The following is a 16,368-nucleotide window of genomic DNA, read 5'->3' as shown; positions in this document are numbered from 1 at the left end:
CCCAGTAAATCTGGACCACGTCACAGCAGTGGAGCAGGGAGAGGTAAGTATTTAAACTTTGCAAGTGCTGTGATCCTGAGCAAGCAGGGGGGGCCCACTCGTTGGCATTGGCACTGGCACAGGGCCCCTCAAAGTACAGCGGTGTGTTTGCACGGCGGGGGCGCCTCCCACCGGCAGCAACACTTTTGCGTACTATGAGAGGCCCTGTGCCAGTGATGTCGCCAACTAGTATTCCTCCCCCCACCTGATGAAGGAACCTGCACTTTCATCTGCACCTTCCTCTTTGTCCCCGTGTAAGGTGGTATGGTATGCGGGAAGAGGAACCTGACTTTCAGCAGGGTCACAATCTTGCTGTGTAGCATGCACGGGGAATTTTGCGTTATGGGTCAATGTACCAGCAGACTCATCTATCACTGGCTGGGCAATGGGCAGGATGAGGAGGAAACACAGATATAGGCCCAAAGAATAAAGTGGGCTAAATGCAGTTCAAAATTGGTAACACAGGACTAACCAGGGGGCATTGCAGTGGAGGACAACTGGAATGAGAGGCTGACACAGAGAGTAGGCCCAAATCAGTAAGTAGTCGACATGCAGTTCAAAATTGGCAACCGTAGTAAACAGGCGGCCCAGTTTTGTTCAGTTGAGGAGAACAGCAAGGAGTGGCAGACACTGATAGTAGGCCCCAACCCAACTAGTAGGCCAAATGCAGTCTAACATTAACAACTACTTAACAAGAGCCTGAAAATGGAATTTCAGAACAGGAAACCAGGAGAACAGCAAGGAGTGGCAGACACCGATAGTAGGCCCCAAACCAACTAGTACGCCAAATGCAGTTGTTCCATTTAACTACAATTTAATGAGAGCCTGAAGATAGAAGTTCAGGAAAGGCAACCTGGAGAACACCTTGGAGTGGAACACACCATCTCTCTACACCCCATACCCAATTTGTAGGCCTAATGCAGTGTAGTTTTCAACAACTACTAAACGAGAGTCGGAAGATCGAAGCAATGTGGACGAAACCTGGGGAACACCTTGGAGTGTAACACACCGTCTCTCTACACCCCGTACCCAATTTGTAGGCCTAATGCAGTGTAGTTTTCTACAACTACTAAACGAGAGTCGGAAGACCAAAGCAATGTGGACGAAACCTGGGGAACACCTTGGAGTGGAACACACCATCTCTCTACACCCCATACCCAATTTGTAGGCCTAATGCAGTGTAGTTTTCTACAACTACTAAACGAGAGCATGAAGATCGAAGCAATGGAGAGGAAACCTGGGGAACACCTTGGAGTGGAAGACACCATCTCTCTACACCCCATACCCAATTTGTAGGCCTAATGCAGCGTAGTTTCCAACAACTACTAAACGAGAGCATGAAGATCGAAGCTCAGGAAAGGCAACCTGGAGAACACCTTGGAGTGGAACACACCATCTCTCTACACCCCATACCCAATTTGTAGGCCTAATGCAGCGTAGTTTCCAACAACTACTAAACGAGAGCATGAAGATCGAAGCAATAGAGAGGAAACCTGGGGAACACCTTGGAGTGGAACACACCATCTCTCTACACCCCATACCCAATTTGTAGGCCTAATGCAGCGTAGTTTCCAACAACTACTAAACGAGAGCATGAAGATCGAAGCAATGGAGAGGAAACCTTGGGAACACCTTGGAGTGGAACACACCATCTCTCTACACCCCATACCCAATTTGTAGGCCTAATGCAGCGTAGTTTCCAACAACTACTAAACGAGAGCATGAAGATTGAAGCTCAGGAAAGGCAACCTGGAGAACACCTTGGAGTGGAACACACCATCTCTCTACACCCCATACCCAATTTGTAGGCCTAATGCAGCGTAGTTTCCAACAACTACTAAACGAGAGCATGAAGATTGAAGCTCAGGAAAGGCAACCTGGAGAACACCTTGGAGTGGAACACACCATCTCTCTACACCCCATACCCAATTTGTAGGCCTAATGCAGCGTAGTTTCCAACAACTACTAAACGAGAGCATGAAGATTGAAGCTCAGGAAAGGCAACCTGGAGAACACCTTGGAGTGGAACACACCATCTCTCTACACCCCATACCCAATTTGTAGGCCTAATGCAGCGTAGTTTCCAACAACTACTAAACGAGAGCATGAAGATTGAAGCTCAGGAAAGGCAACCTGGAGAACACCTTGGAGTGGAACACACCATCTCTCTACACCCCATACCCAATTTGTAGGCCTAATGCAGCGTAGTTTCCAACAACTACTAAACGAGAGCATGAAGATCGAAGCAATGGAGAGGAAACCTGGGGAACACCTTGGAGTGGAACACACCATCTCTCTACACCCCATACCCAATATGTAGGCCTAATGCAGCGTAGTTTCCAACAACTACTAAACGAGAGCATGAAGATCGAAGCAATGGAGAGGAAACCTTGGGAACACCTTGGAGTGGAACACACCATCTCTCTACACCCCATACCCAATTTGTAGGCCTAATGCAGCGTAGTTTCCAACAACTACTAAACGAGAGCATGAAGATTGAAGCTCAGGAAAGGCAACCTGGAGAACACCTTGGAGTGGAACACACCATCTCTCTACACCCCATACCCAATTTGTAGGCCTAATGCAGCGTAGTTTCCAACAACTACTAAACGAGAGCATGAAGATTGAAGCTCAGGAAAGGCAACCTGGAGAACACCTTGGAGTGGAACACACCATCTCTCTACACCCCATACCCAATTTGTAGGCCTAATGCAGCGTAGTTTCCAACAACTACTAAACGAGAGCATGAAGATTGAAGCAATGGAGAGGAATCCTGGGGAACACCTTGGGGAGGCAGACACCGTTAGTAGGCCCTACCAAAGTTGTACACCCAATGCAGTTTTAAAATTCCTAGAGGCTGAAAACAAGACTATTGATGCTCAGCTTTTTTCAAAGGAACACAGCTGAATTGAGTGGCGCAGACAGACACAGGTAGTAGGACTCAAACCAAAAATGTGGCTCACTGCAGCAGAAAAAAGTTACAGGGGTACACAAGCTGCAGTGCTCTGGGCAGTGGAGGACAATTTCAATAGTGAACCGCAGACAGACTTTGTACGCCTACTATTAAAAAAAGGATGCTCTATGCAATTATAAATAGGTTCTAGGGGTACACGGGCAGCAGTGGTGTGGTCAGTGGAGGCCTAGTGGAAGGAGTGACCGCAGACAGGCATCAAAGGCCTAAAATAATAACACATGGCTGTAGGCAATTTTAAATTGGTTCCAGGGGTACACGGGCAGCAGTGGCCTTGTCAGTGTAGTAGTAGTAGAAAGAACGGACCGCAGACAGGCATCGAAGGCCTAAAATAAAAAAATTGGGCTGGCTGTAGGCAATTTTAAATTGGTTCCAGGGGTACACGGGCAGCAGTGGTGTGGTCAGTGGAGGCATATTGTAAAGAGTGACCGCAGACAGGCATCGAAGGCCTAAAATAATAACACATGGCTGTAGGCAATTTTAAATTGGTTCCAGGGGTACACGGGCAGCAGTGGAGTGGTCAGTGGAGGCCTAGTGGAAGGAGTGACCGCAGACAGGCATCGAAGGCCTAAAATAAAAAAATTGGGCTGGCTGTAGGCAATTTTAAATTGGTTCCAGGGGTACACGGGCAGCAGGGGTGTGGTCAGTGGAGGCATATTGTAAGGAGTGACCGCAGACAGGCATCGAAGGCCTAAAATAATAACACATGGCTGTAGGCAATTTTAAATTGGTTCCAGGGGTACACGGGCAGCAGTGGTGTGGTCAGTGGAGGCCTAGTGGAAGGAGTGACCGCAGACAGGCATCGAAGGCCTAAAATAAAAAAATTGGGCTGGCTGTAGGCAATTTTAAATTGGTTCCAGGGGTACACCGGCAGCAGTGGTGTGGTCAGTGGAGGCATATTGTAAGGAGTGACCGCAGACAGGCATCGAAGGCCTAAAATAATAACACATGGCTTTAGGCAATTTTAAATTGGTTCCAGGGGTACACGGGCAGCAGTGGTGTGGTCAGTGGAGGCCTAGTGGAAGGAGTGACCGCAGACAGGCATCGAAGGCCTAAAATAAAAAAATTGGGCTGGCTGTAGGCAATTTTAAATTGGTTCCAGGGGTACACGGGCAGCAGTGGTGTGGTCAGTGGAGGCATATTGTAAGGAGTGACCGCAGACAGGCATCGAAGGCCTAAAATAATAACACATGGCTTTAGGCAATTTTAAATTGGTTCCAGGGGTACATGGGCAGCAGTGGTGTGGTCAGTGGAGGCCTAGTGGAAGGAGTGACCGCAGACAGGCATCGAAGGCCTAAAATAAAAAAATTGGGCTGGCTGTAGGCAATTTTAAATTGGTTCAAGGGGTACACGGGCAGCAGTGGTGTGGTCAGTGGAGGCCTAGTGGAAGGAGTGACCGCAGACAGGCATCGAAGGCCTAAAATAAAAATATTGGGCTGGCTGTAGGCAATTTTAAATTGGTTCCAGGGGTACACGGGCAGCAGTGGTGTGGTCAGTGGAGGCATATTGTAAGGAGTGACCGCAGACAGGCATCGAAGGCCTAAAATAATAACACATGGCTGTAGGCAATTTTAAATTGGTTCCAGGGGTACACGGGCAGCAGTGGTGTGGTCAGTGGAGGCATATTGTAAGGAGTGACCGCAGACAGGCATCGAAGGCCTAAAATAAAAAAATTGGGCTGGCTGTAGGCAATTTTAAATTGGTTCCAGGGGTACACGGGCAGCAGTGGTGTGGTCAGTGGAGGCCTAGTGGAAGGAATGACCGCAGACAGGCATCGAAGGCCTAAAATAAAAAAATTGGGCTGGCTCTAGGCAATTTTAAATTGGTTCCAGGGGTACACGGGCAGCAGTGGTGTGGTCAGTGGAGGCCTAGTGGAAGGAGTGACCGCAGACAGGCATCGAAGGCCTAAAATAAAAAAATTGGGCTGGCTGTAGGCAATTTTAAATTGGTTCCAGGGGTACACGGTCAGCAGTGGTGTGGTCAGTGGAGGCATATTGTAAGGAGTGACCGCAGACAGGCATCGAAGGCCTAAAATAAAAAAATTGGGCTGGCTGTAGGCAATTTTAAATTGGTTCCAGGGGTACACGGGCAGCAGTGGTGTGGTCAGTGGAGGCCTAGTGGAAGGAATGACCGCAGACAGGCATCGAAGGCCTAAAATAATAACACATGGCTGTAGGCAATTTTAAATTGGTTCCAGGGGTACACGGGCAGCAGTGGCCTGGTCAGTGTAGTAGTAGTAGTAGAAAGAACGGACCCCAGACAGGCATCGAAGGCCTAAAATAAAAAAATTGGGCTGGCTGTAGGCAATTTTAAATTGGTTCCAGGGGTACACGGGCAGCAGTGGTGTGGTCAGTGGAGGCATAGTGGAAGGAGTGACCGCAGACAGGCTTCGAAGGCCTAACATAACAAAAATGTCAATACAATGGTATTGTCAGTGGCAGGCATTGAAGGATGTCAGCGCATAGACTAAACATTGGTGGAGCTGTGAGATAATTTTGCAAGTGGTAGAGCACTGTTTGAGCTGGGGGGGGGACTGTCTTGTGGCCGGCGGTACAGGCCCAGGGCCCCTCATATTACAATGGTGTGTCTGACGTTGGGTGCGCACCACCACCGCCAGAGACACTTTATTGTACTAGTAGGGACCCAGTGGCAGTGCCGTCGACCAAAAGCGGGCACACCCACCTCTTCAGACAAACAGCACTCTCACGGGTGCTGTCGCCAAGTGTCGATACCACGGCCCCGTGTGGGGAGTTTGGCCATTTAGTGAGGTGTAAACATATCGTATGCTGGACAATCAGGTGCAGAAAATTACGAGATTGGAAAAGGCATTCAGAATAGTCCACAGGCAAGACCTTTTCATAGGAAAGCTAGGTGTCAGCCGGGCAAGGTGGGGCAAAAGATTTCGAAATCCAGTTGTGGTTCATTTTAATGAAGGTTAGATCATCTACATTTTGGGTAGCCAGACGAGTCCTTTTTTCTGTTAGTATTGAACCTGCAGCACTGAATACTCTTTCTGATAGGACACTAGCTGCCGGGCAAGCAAGCTCCTGCAATGCATATTCTGCCAATTCTAGCCAGGTGTCTAATTTTGATGCCCAGTAATCAAATGGGAATGACGGTTGAGGGAGAACATCGATAAGGGATGAAAAATAGTTTGTAACCATACTGGACAAATGTTGTCTCCTGTCACTTTGAATTGATGCTGCAGTACCTGTCCTGTCTGCGGTCATAGCAAAATCACTCCACAACCTGGTCAGAAAACCCCTCTGGCCAACGCCACTTCTGATTTCTGCCCCTCTAACTCCTCTGGTCTGCTGGCCCCTGCAGCTCGTGTGAGAACGATCACGGGCGCTGTGTGCAGGGAATGCCAGAAGCAAACGGTCAACAAGAGTTGATTGTTTGGTTGCTAATATTAGTTCCAAGTTCTCATGTGGCATTATATTTTGCAATTTGCCTTTATATCGAGGATCAAGGAGGCAGGCCAACCAGTAATCGTCATCGTTCATCATTTTAGTTATGAGTGTGTCCCTTTTGAGGATACGTAAGGCATAATCCGCCATGTGGGCCAAAGTTCCAGTTGTCAAATCTGCGGTTGTGATTGGTTGAGGGGCAGTTTCAGGCAAATCCACGTCACTTGTGTCCCTCCAAAAACCAGAACCCGGCCTTGCCGCGCCACCAATTTCCAGTGGCCCCGGAAAAGCTTCCTCATTAAAAATATAATCATCCCCATCATCCTCCTCGTCCTCCTCTTCGCCCGCTAACTCGTCCTGTACACTGCCCTGGCCAGACAATGGCTGACTGTCATCAAGGCTTTCCTCTTCCTCAGCTGCAGACGCCTGATCCTTTATGTGCGTCAAACTTTGCATCAGCAGACGCATTAGGGGGATGCTCATGCTTATTATGGCGTTGTCTGCACTAACCAGCCGTGTGCATTCCTCAAAACACTGAAGGACTTGACACATGTCTTGAATCTTCGACCACTGCACACCTGACAACTCCATGTCTGCCATCCTACTGCCTGCCCGTGTATGTGTATCCTCCCACAAAAACATAACAGCCCGCCTCTGTTCGCACAGTCTCTGAAGCATGTGCAGTGTTGAGTTCCACCTTGTTGCAACGTCTATGATTAGGCGATGCTGGGGAAGGTTCAAAGAACGCTGATAGGTCTGCATACGGCTGGAGTGTACGGGCGAACTGCGGATATGTGAGCAAAGTCCACGCACTTTGAGGAGCAGGTCGGATAACCCGGGATAACTTTTCAGGAAGCACTGCACCACCAGGTTTAAGGTGTGAGCCAGGCAAGGAATGTGTTTCAGTTGGGAAAGGGAGATGGCAGCCATGAAATTCCTTCCGTTATCACTCACTACCTTGCCTGCCTCAAGATCTACAGTGCCCAGACACGACTGCGTTTCTTTCTGCAAGAACTCGGACAGAACTTCCGTGGTGTGTCTGTTGTCGCCCAAACACTTCATAGCCAATACAGCCTGCTGACGTTTGCCAGTAGCTGCCCCATAATGGGAGACCTGGTGTGCAACAGTGGCAGCTGCGGATGGAGTGGTTGTGCGACTGCGGTCTGTGGACGAGCTCTCGCTTCTGCAGGAGGACGAAGAGGAGGAGGAGGGGGTGCGAACGGCTACAGCCAACTGTTTCCTAGACCGTGGGCTAGGCAGAACTGTCCCAAACTTGCTGTCCCCTGTGGACCCTGCATCCACAACATTCACCCAGTGTGCCGTGATGGACACGTAACGTCCCTGGCCATGCCTACTGGTCCATGCATCTGTTGTCAGGTGCACCTTTGTGCTCACAGATTGCCTGAGTGCATGGACGATGCGCTCTTTAACATGCTGGTGGAGGGCTGGGATGGCTTTTCTGGAAAAAAAGTGTCGACTGGGTAGCTCGTAGCGTGGTACAGCGTAGTCCATCAGGGCTTTGAAAGCTTCGCTTTCAACTAACCGGTAGGGCATCATCTCTAACGAGATTAGTCTAGCTATGTGGGCGTTCAAACCCTGTGTACGCGGATGCGAGGCTAAGTACTTCCTTTTTCTAACCATAGTCTCATGTAGGGTGAGCTGGACTGGAGAGCTGGAGATCGTGGAACTAGCGGGGGTGCCGGTGGACATGGCAGACTGAGAGACGGTGGGAGATGGTATTGTTGCCGCCGGTGCCCTAGATGCAGTCTTTCCTACTACGAAACTGGTGATTCCCTGACCCTGACTGCTTTGGCCTGGCAAAGAAACCTGCACAGATACTGCAGGTGGTGCGGAAAATGGTGGCCCTACACTGCCGGAAGGGATGTTGCATTGCTGACTAGCTTCATTGGCCGAGGGTGCTACAACCTTAAGGGACGTTTGGTAGTTAGTCCAGGCTTGCAAATGCATGGTGGTTAAATGTCTATGCATGCAACTTGTATTGAGACTTTTCAGATTCTGTCCTCTGCTTAAGGTAGTTGAACATTTTTGACAGATGACTTTGCGCTGATCAATTGGATGTTGTTTAAAAAAATGCCAGACTGCACTCTTTCTAGCATCGGATACCTTTTCAGGCATTGCAGACTGAGCTTTAACCGGATGGCCACGCTGTCCTCCAACAGGTTTTGGCTTTGCCACACGTTTTGGGCAAGATACGGGCCCGGCAGATGGAACCTGTTGCGATGTTGATGCCTGCTGCGGCCCTCCTCCTCCGCTTCAGAACTGCTGCCGCCTGCACCCTGTTCCCCCAATGGCTGCCAATCGGGGTCAAGAACTGGGTCATCTATTACCTCTTCTTGTAGCTCGTGTGCAACTTCGTCTGTGTCACCGTGTCGGTTGGTGGCATAGCGTTTGTGATGGGGCAACATAGTCTCATCAGGGTCTGATTCTTGATCATTACCCTGCGAGGGCAATGTTGTGGTCTGAGTCAAAGGACCAGCATAGTAGTCTGGCTGTGGCTGTGCATCAGTGCACTCCATGTCAGATTCAACTTGTAATGGGCATGGACTGTTAACTGCTTCACTTTCTAAGCCAGGGACGGTATGTGTAAAGAGCTCCATGGAGTAACCCGTTGTGTCGCCTGCTGCATTCTTCTCTGTTGTTGTTTTTGCTGAAGAGGACAAGGAAGCAACTTGTCCCTGACCGTGAACATCCACTAACGACGCGCTGCTTTGACATTTACCAGTTTCACGAGGGAAGGCAAAAGAGCTAGAGGCTGAGTCAGCAAGATAAGCCAAAACTTGCTCTTGCTGCTCCGGCTTTAAAAGCGGTTTTCCTACTCCCAGAAAAGGGAGCGTTCGAGGCCTTGTGTAGCCAGACGACGAACCTGGCTCCACAGCTCCAGACTTAGGTGCAATATTTTTTTCCCACGACCAGCTGATGCTCCACCACTACCACTACCCTCATTACCAGCTGACAATGAACGCCCCCGGCCACGACCTCTTCCACCAGACTTCCTCATTGTTTTAAAAACGTAACCAAACTAACGGTATTTGTTGCTGTCACACAACTTACTCGGTGAGCTATAACTTCAGTATGATTTAGCTACCCCTTTACAGGTGAGTGAGACCACAACGAAAATCAGGCACAATGTTACACACTCTGTTGTTGGTGGCAACAAATGAGAGAGATGCCACACACGCAGGACTGTCACTGAAGCACAAATGTAAATATTAATCTCCCACTGATTTGATTTTTTTTTTTTTTCAGGGAGACTTTAGGAAAAAAAAATAATAGAATAAAATGATTTTTTCAGGAAGAATTTAGAAACCAAATAAAATAAAATGATTTTTTCAGGGAGAATTTAGAAAACAAATAAAACAAAAAAAGGCTTTCTATGGCCCACTGAGTGAGAGATGACGCACACAGGAGTCAGGAGTGGCACACAAGCCCAGAGGTCAATATTTATCTCCCACTGATTGATGTAGTGATTTTTTCAGGTAGATTTTGGAACCCAAATCAAGCTAAAAAAATAATAGGCTTTCTATGGCCCACAATTGGAGAGAGAGAGAGAGAGATGGCACACCCAGGAGTCAAGACTGGCACACAAGCAGAAAGGGCAATATTAATCTCCCACTGATTTGATTTTTTTTTTTTTTTTAGGGAGACTTTAGGAAAAAAAAATAATAGAATAAAATGATTTTTTCAGGAAGAATTTAGAAACCAAATAAAATAAAATGATTTTTTCAGGGAGAATTTAGAAAACAAATAAAAGAAAAAATAGGCTTTCTATGGCCCACGGAGTGAGAGATGACGCACACAGGAGTCAGGAGTGGCACACAAGCCCAGAGGCCAATATTGTTCTCCCAATGATTGATGTAGTGATTTTTTCAGGTAGATTTTGGAACCCAAATCAAGCTAAAAAAATAATAGGCTTTCTATGGCCCACAATTGGAGAGAGAGAGAGAGATGGCACACCCAGGAGTCAAGACTGGCACACAAGCAGAAAGGGCAATATTAATCTCCCACTGATTTGATTTTTTTTTTTTCCAGGGAGACTTTAGAAAAAAAAATAATAAAAAAAAAATGATTTTTTCAGGAAGAATTTAGAAACCAAATAAAATAAAAATGATTTTTTCAGGGAGAATTTATAAAACAAATAAAACAAAAAATAGGCTTTCTATGGCCCACTGAGTGAGAGATGACGCACACAGGAGTCAGGAGTGGCACACAAGCCCAGAGGCCAATATTTATCTCCCACTGATTGATTTATTGATTTTTTCAGGTAGAATTTAGAACCCAAATCAACCAAAAACATAAATAGGCTTTCTATGGCCCACTATTTGTGAGAGAGATGGCACGCTCAGGACTGGCACACAAGCCCAGAGGCCAATATTAATCTCCCACTTTTTATTTTTTTTCAGGGAAAATTTATAAACCCAATAAAAAAAATAATAAATAGGCTTTCTATGGCCCACTATCTGAGAGAGAGAGATGGCACGCTTAGGACTGGCACACAAGCCCAAAGGCCAATATTAATCTCCCTTTTTTTTTCCAGGGAGAATTTATAAAACCCCAAAAAAATAAATAAATAGGCTTTCTATGGCCCACTATTTGTGAGAGAGATGGCACGCTCAGGACTGGCACACAAGCCCAGAGGCCAATATTAATCTCCCACATTTTTTTTTTTGTTCCAGGGAAAATTTATAAACCCAATAAAAAAAATAATAAATAGGCTTTCTATGGCCCACTATCTGAGAGAGAGAGATGGCACGCTTAGGACTGGCACACAAGCCCAAAGGCCAATATTAATCTCCCACTGATTGATTTATTGATTTTTTCAGGTAGAATTTAGAACCCAAATAAAGCAAAAAGAAAAAAATAGGCTTTCTATGGCCCACTGAGTGAGTGATGATGCACACAGGAGTCAGGAGTGGCACACAAGCCCTGAGGCCAATATTTTTCTCCCACTGATTGATGTAGTGATTTTTTCAGGTAGATTTTATAACCCAAATCAAGCAAAAAAATAAATAGGCTTTCTATGGCCCACTGAGTGAGAGATGGCACACACAGGGATGGCACTCTAGCAGAAATGTCAATCTTAATCTCCCACAAAAAAAAAAAAAAAAACCAGGGTGTGTCCAACAATTACTATCTCCCTGCAGTAATCTCAGCCAGGTATGGCAGGCAGCAATAAGGAGTGGACTGATGCACAAATTAAATAAAAAGTGTGGACAAACAAAAAAGATAGCTGTGCAGAAAGGAAGGAACAAGAGGATTTGTGCTTTGAAAAAAGCAGTTGGTTTGCACAGCGGCGTACACACAGCAATGCAGCTATCAGGGAGCCTTCTAGGGCAGCCCAATGAGCTACAGCGCTGAGGGGAAAAAAAAAAATGTAGCTTCCACTGTCTCTGCACACCGAAGGTGGTGTTGGGCAGTGGAAATCGCTACAGCACAAGCGGTTTGGTGGTTAATGGACCCTCCCTAACGCTATCCCTGCTTCTGACGAAGCGGCAGCAACCTCTCCCTAAGCTCAGATCAGCAGCAGTAACATGGCGGTCGGCGGGAACGCCCCTTTATAGCCCCTGTGACGCCGCAGACAGCAAGCCAATCACTGCAATGCCCTTCTCTAAGATGGTGGGGACCAGGACCTATGTCATCACGCTGCCCACACTCTGCGTTTACCTTCATTGGCTGAGAAATGGCGCTTTTCGCGTCATTGAAACGCGACTTTGGCGCGAAAGTCGCGTACCGCATGGCCGACCCCGCACAGGGGTCGGATCGGGTTTCATGAAACCCGACTTTGCCAAAAGTCGGCGACTTTTGAAAATGAACGACCCGTTTCGCTCAACCCTAGTCACGAACACAAACTTTATTCACCAATCCCCTTAAAGACCTTTCCCTTTAATTGGGCACCCAGGGCCACAGATTGCAGCCACCATGACATCCCCTTTAAGTACCAGACCAGGTACCGAGTACCCCACGGCCCTGACGGGCGACTCATGTGCTGGCCGATGTTTTATCAGATAGCTGTCGGACTGACCATAGCCTAACACAAAATCTGTCCTGTGTTGAGTACAAGCTGAATGTGGAGCTGCCGCGACCCAGCTTGGGTCTCAAGATCAGGGCATTCTAGATAATGCATTAGGAAGTTTTATTTTTTTTTTTTCATTAGGAAAACATATAAATCTATTTTTTTTCAACAGGACTATTCATTTATTACTATAATTATTTTACTCTCTAACCTGTTCCCTTTTATAACAGGTCACAGTTTTAAACTTTCTCCACTGGTTGGGAAGATACTATGTGATCTCAGTATCGGGAAACAATCATCATATGATCTAAAGCCGTTCTGTATATCTCGATTCAAGAGCCCAATAAATTCATCTTTGTGATGCCGTATATAAGAAGAAAATAAGCTGTTGGGGTTTTTTATAGAAAATTGGTGCTATTACCTCGAGGCACATCAAGCTACATTTATGAATCCTGGCATAAAAAAAAAATATGAAATTGTTCAGCGCAATGAAGATCTCTGATTTCGTTTTTAGTGAAATTAACAAAAATAGAAGACATATCAGATTGCATCCTGCAGACAATGTCATGTGTTGATCAAGTGCTATTTCCAATATGTAAATGTAATGGATGCGTGATTACCATTAATGTTAATATTTGTTGGTGAAGGTTGTTAAATACTAAACTACATGTTTAAAGTGTTATAAAATGGGAAAATAAATCTACAAAATACTTAAACAAAGCTTAATCTCATTGGTATCTAATGATAATGGTACGTAGTGTTGGTTAATGGGCTGTCCATTTGCACAACACACAACACGTGGACTAATTTTAGCCTATGCACATGGGTGATTTTCCTCATTTAGCAAATGTCAAATTCTCTTTTGTAGCTTTTAAGCCACTAAGTACAGAAGTACATAACCACATGGACTAGAAAAACAATGAAGATATCACTAATGCATTTTTAGCAACATGGTAATGTAACTTACAGTGGCTTGTGAAAGTATACACACCCTTAACTTTTTACATTACAACCTGTATTTAAATATTTTCGTAATCTGATGTGTGTGATGCATCAGCACTAAATAGTACGAGTTGGTGAAGTTAACTGAGAAAAATATAGGCAAAAATTAAATTTATGGGATAAATTAAATAAAAATTGGCCATGTGCATATATATTCTCCCCTTATGCTATGAAGCCCCGAAAGATTTGTGGTGCAAGCAATTACTTTCATAAGTCAAATGCTTAGTAAAAGGAAGTCCACCTGTGTGCAATCTAAGTGACACATGGTCTGTCGGAATGTACACAGCTTATTCTGAAAGGCCACTAAGGTTGCAACACCATGAAGACCAAGGAGATCTCCAAACAAGTCAGCGACAAAGTTGTTGAGACGTACAAATCAGGGTTGGGTTATATAAGAGTATCCCAATTTCTGAAGATCCCCGGGAGCCCCATGAAAGCCATTATCCTCAAATAGAAAGAACATGGTGCCATAATAAACCTGTGTAAAAAGGGCCTCCACCAAAACGCTCAGCCCAGGCAAGGAAGGTATTAATCAGAGAGTCAGCACAGAGATCAAAGGTAACCTGAAGGAGCTGCAGAGTTCTCAAGCAGAGATTAGAGTATCTGTCCATACGACTACAATAAGCCATACACTCAATAGAGGCGGCCTTTATGGAAGAGTGGCCTGAAAAAAGTTTTTACTTGCAACAAAAAATGGAAGGCTCATTTTGAGTTTGTACTATAGCTGGGTAGTAATCCAAACAAGAGAAATGCAGAAGCAATAGCGGTTGGATACTAGATAAAACTTAGCTTTTATTCATACTAAGAGTAAAAAATAAATGACCGCTAAAAGACACAAAATACAAAAAAATACAGAAAAACCAGGGATCTGTGATACATGTGCCCTAAACCAAACACAGCAAGGGGAAAACAAATAGACGTAGACATACAACAGACAATTGACTGTAATAGTTGGTCCTATAAATGGATTAAAGACCAAAAAGCAGATAGCATATAGTACCAAGAAGAACTGGGAAGTACTAGTCAATATATACCTCTCGCTATATTAGAGTGGTAGTATGGTGTCACTTATATTTCACCAAAAATCATATCCACCTCATAGCCAAAAAACACCACAGTCATAAATTGGGAGTGTCAACTAGAACATACCCTTGGTTACTATATGATTGTTGCTACCAAGCGCGTATAGCGCTGACACCATAAGCTGGTTGTATAGAACAACGGCAAATATGCTAGGTGTATGCTAACAGTCAATGACAAAGCAGTAGTCACAAAAGCCTCATGAGACATCTATAATGCACTGGGCCCTTATATAGCGCACCTATATAAAATCCATAGGATAGCTAATGAGCGTTATGAAGGTGCTCAGTGCAAACCATATACCTTTAGTGTGGGTACACCATTATATCTGCATACAACCTAATTACTGTACAGACATATAGGATTGCACAGACAGATCCCGCTTGCTGTTGCGGGCTGGGATCACCACACATATGACCCACTGTTGTGGGTGGATCTCACCAGAGTCCGTCGGTCTAGTTTGCCGTGGTAAGGTAATGGTGAGGCCGTGACATAAGACAGCGTCTCCCGACGCGTTTCATCCTACCGGAATCATCAGGGGAGCGAGGTATGATTAAACCGCCTTACCGGTTTTCCTCACTACTGTGTCATTTGTATGTTCGGACCAAACCGCGCGTGAGCAATGCTCCGCCCATGGCGTGTGACGCGTCTGAGGTCGTATGGAGTACTTCCGGTATATTAAGTCAGTCGTCAGGGATACTTGGAACGCACGCAATGCATCTCAGTGGGACGCATAGCTCCCACAAAGTGCGCTTGCGCCGTAAACCAAGAGCAATTGCTGACCATATAGCCGTACTCATAATATGGAATCCTATAAAATATAAAGGATCCCTGATGGGGCTGCACCAAATAAGGGTGAAATAATCAATATATACAAACTACCTCTATGGGCAGACCCCAAAAAGAAAGGGCGGGCATACAAAGATCCTGCGCTGGCCCATACCCAAAGCGGCATGATACAGAATAAACCTATACTATTAGTGGTATGACCCACCATCAGGAAAAACAGATGACCTAGGAAGAAGATATGACCAGAAAAAGAAAGGAATATATATGAGAATAAGTAGGCTATGAATTCATTTATTTGGACGTGACACCACGGACCCGAGTGCCGATAAGAAACAGAGAGTGAGGGGGTAGTGCTGGGGAACCTGCACACCCTATATAGAACTAAACCCTCTTGTCCTGTCTGTACCCTACCTATCGCGGAGGTTGGCACCCTATAAGAGAAAAACGCAAAGAAAATGGCGCCCCCACTCAACGGCGGCTATCCCTAGCTGCATAGCCCTATTTTGTCCCTGAATTGTGCATGGGAGATAGAAAAGGATACAATGGTTGGTTAAAGAGGGATCAATATAGAGGATGTGACCATCTTTCCCTATCAATCATAGCCTACCTAGCGCGGGGGTTGGCACCCTAAAGAACTGCGCAAGTGGCGCCCCCACTCCACGGCGGCTTTCCCTCATTACAATACCCTCAAAACCTGAAGTGTAGTGGAGAGGGGTATTATAAAAAGCAACTATAAGATTGTACCTCATTCAGGCCAGCTGGCTGCACGGTTCTCAGGGTGAATATCCAGCTACTCTCTTTCTGTAGGATCAATTTGTCCCAATCTCCTCCTCTTACTGGAGGAGTTATTTTATCGATCCCGATAAAAGAGATTTTTTTGAGAATACCATGGTGGAAGTTATTCATGTGGGTTGCCACTGGAGTTTCTCTTCTATTAGCGATGTCCCGGAGATGTTCCCCAACCCTTTTCCGGAACTCTCTCTTTGTTTTGCCCACATATTCCAAACCACACTCACAAGTGGCTTTGTAAATCACTCCTTTAGTGC

At 45.9% G+C, this 16,368-nt stretch overlaps 1 protein-coding gene across 1 annotated transcript in view; it reads left to right on the top strand.

The window, feature by feature from the left end:
* The window catches only part of PIPOX (pipecolic acid and sarcosine oxidase), a 110,226-nt gene extending 97,055 nt beyond the window's left edge, over nt 1-13,171 (top strand). The window contains exon 8 of the mRNA XM_069761203.1: nt 12,682-13,171. Within this exon, the coding sequence (XP_069617304.1) occupies nt 12,682-12,812 (131 nt within the window). The 3' untranslated portion in view covers nt 12,813-13,171. The remainder of the gene's footprint in view (nt 1-12,681) is intronic.
* The last annotated feature ends 3,197 nt before the right edge of the window (nt 13,172-16,368 follow it).

The sequence above is a fragment of the Ranitomeya imitator genome, chromosome 3, assembly GCF_032444005.1.
Source record: "Ranitomeya imitator isolate aRanImi1 chromosome 3, aRanImi1.pri, whole genome shotgun sequence".
Taxonomy (NCBI): domain Eukaryota; kingdom Metazoa; phylum Chordata; class Amphibia; order Anura; family Dendrobatidae; genus Ranitomeya; species Ranitomeya imitator.
The sequence above is the reverse complement of the archived record's forward strand: the minus strand, read 5'-3'. Positions and strand labels throughout refer to the sequence as shown.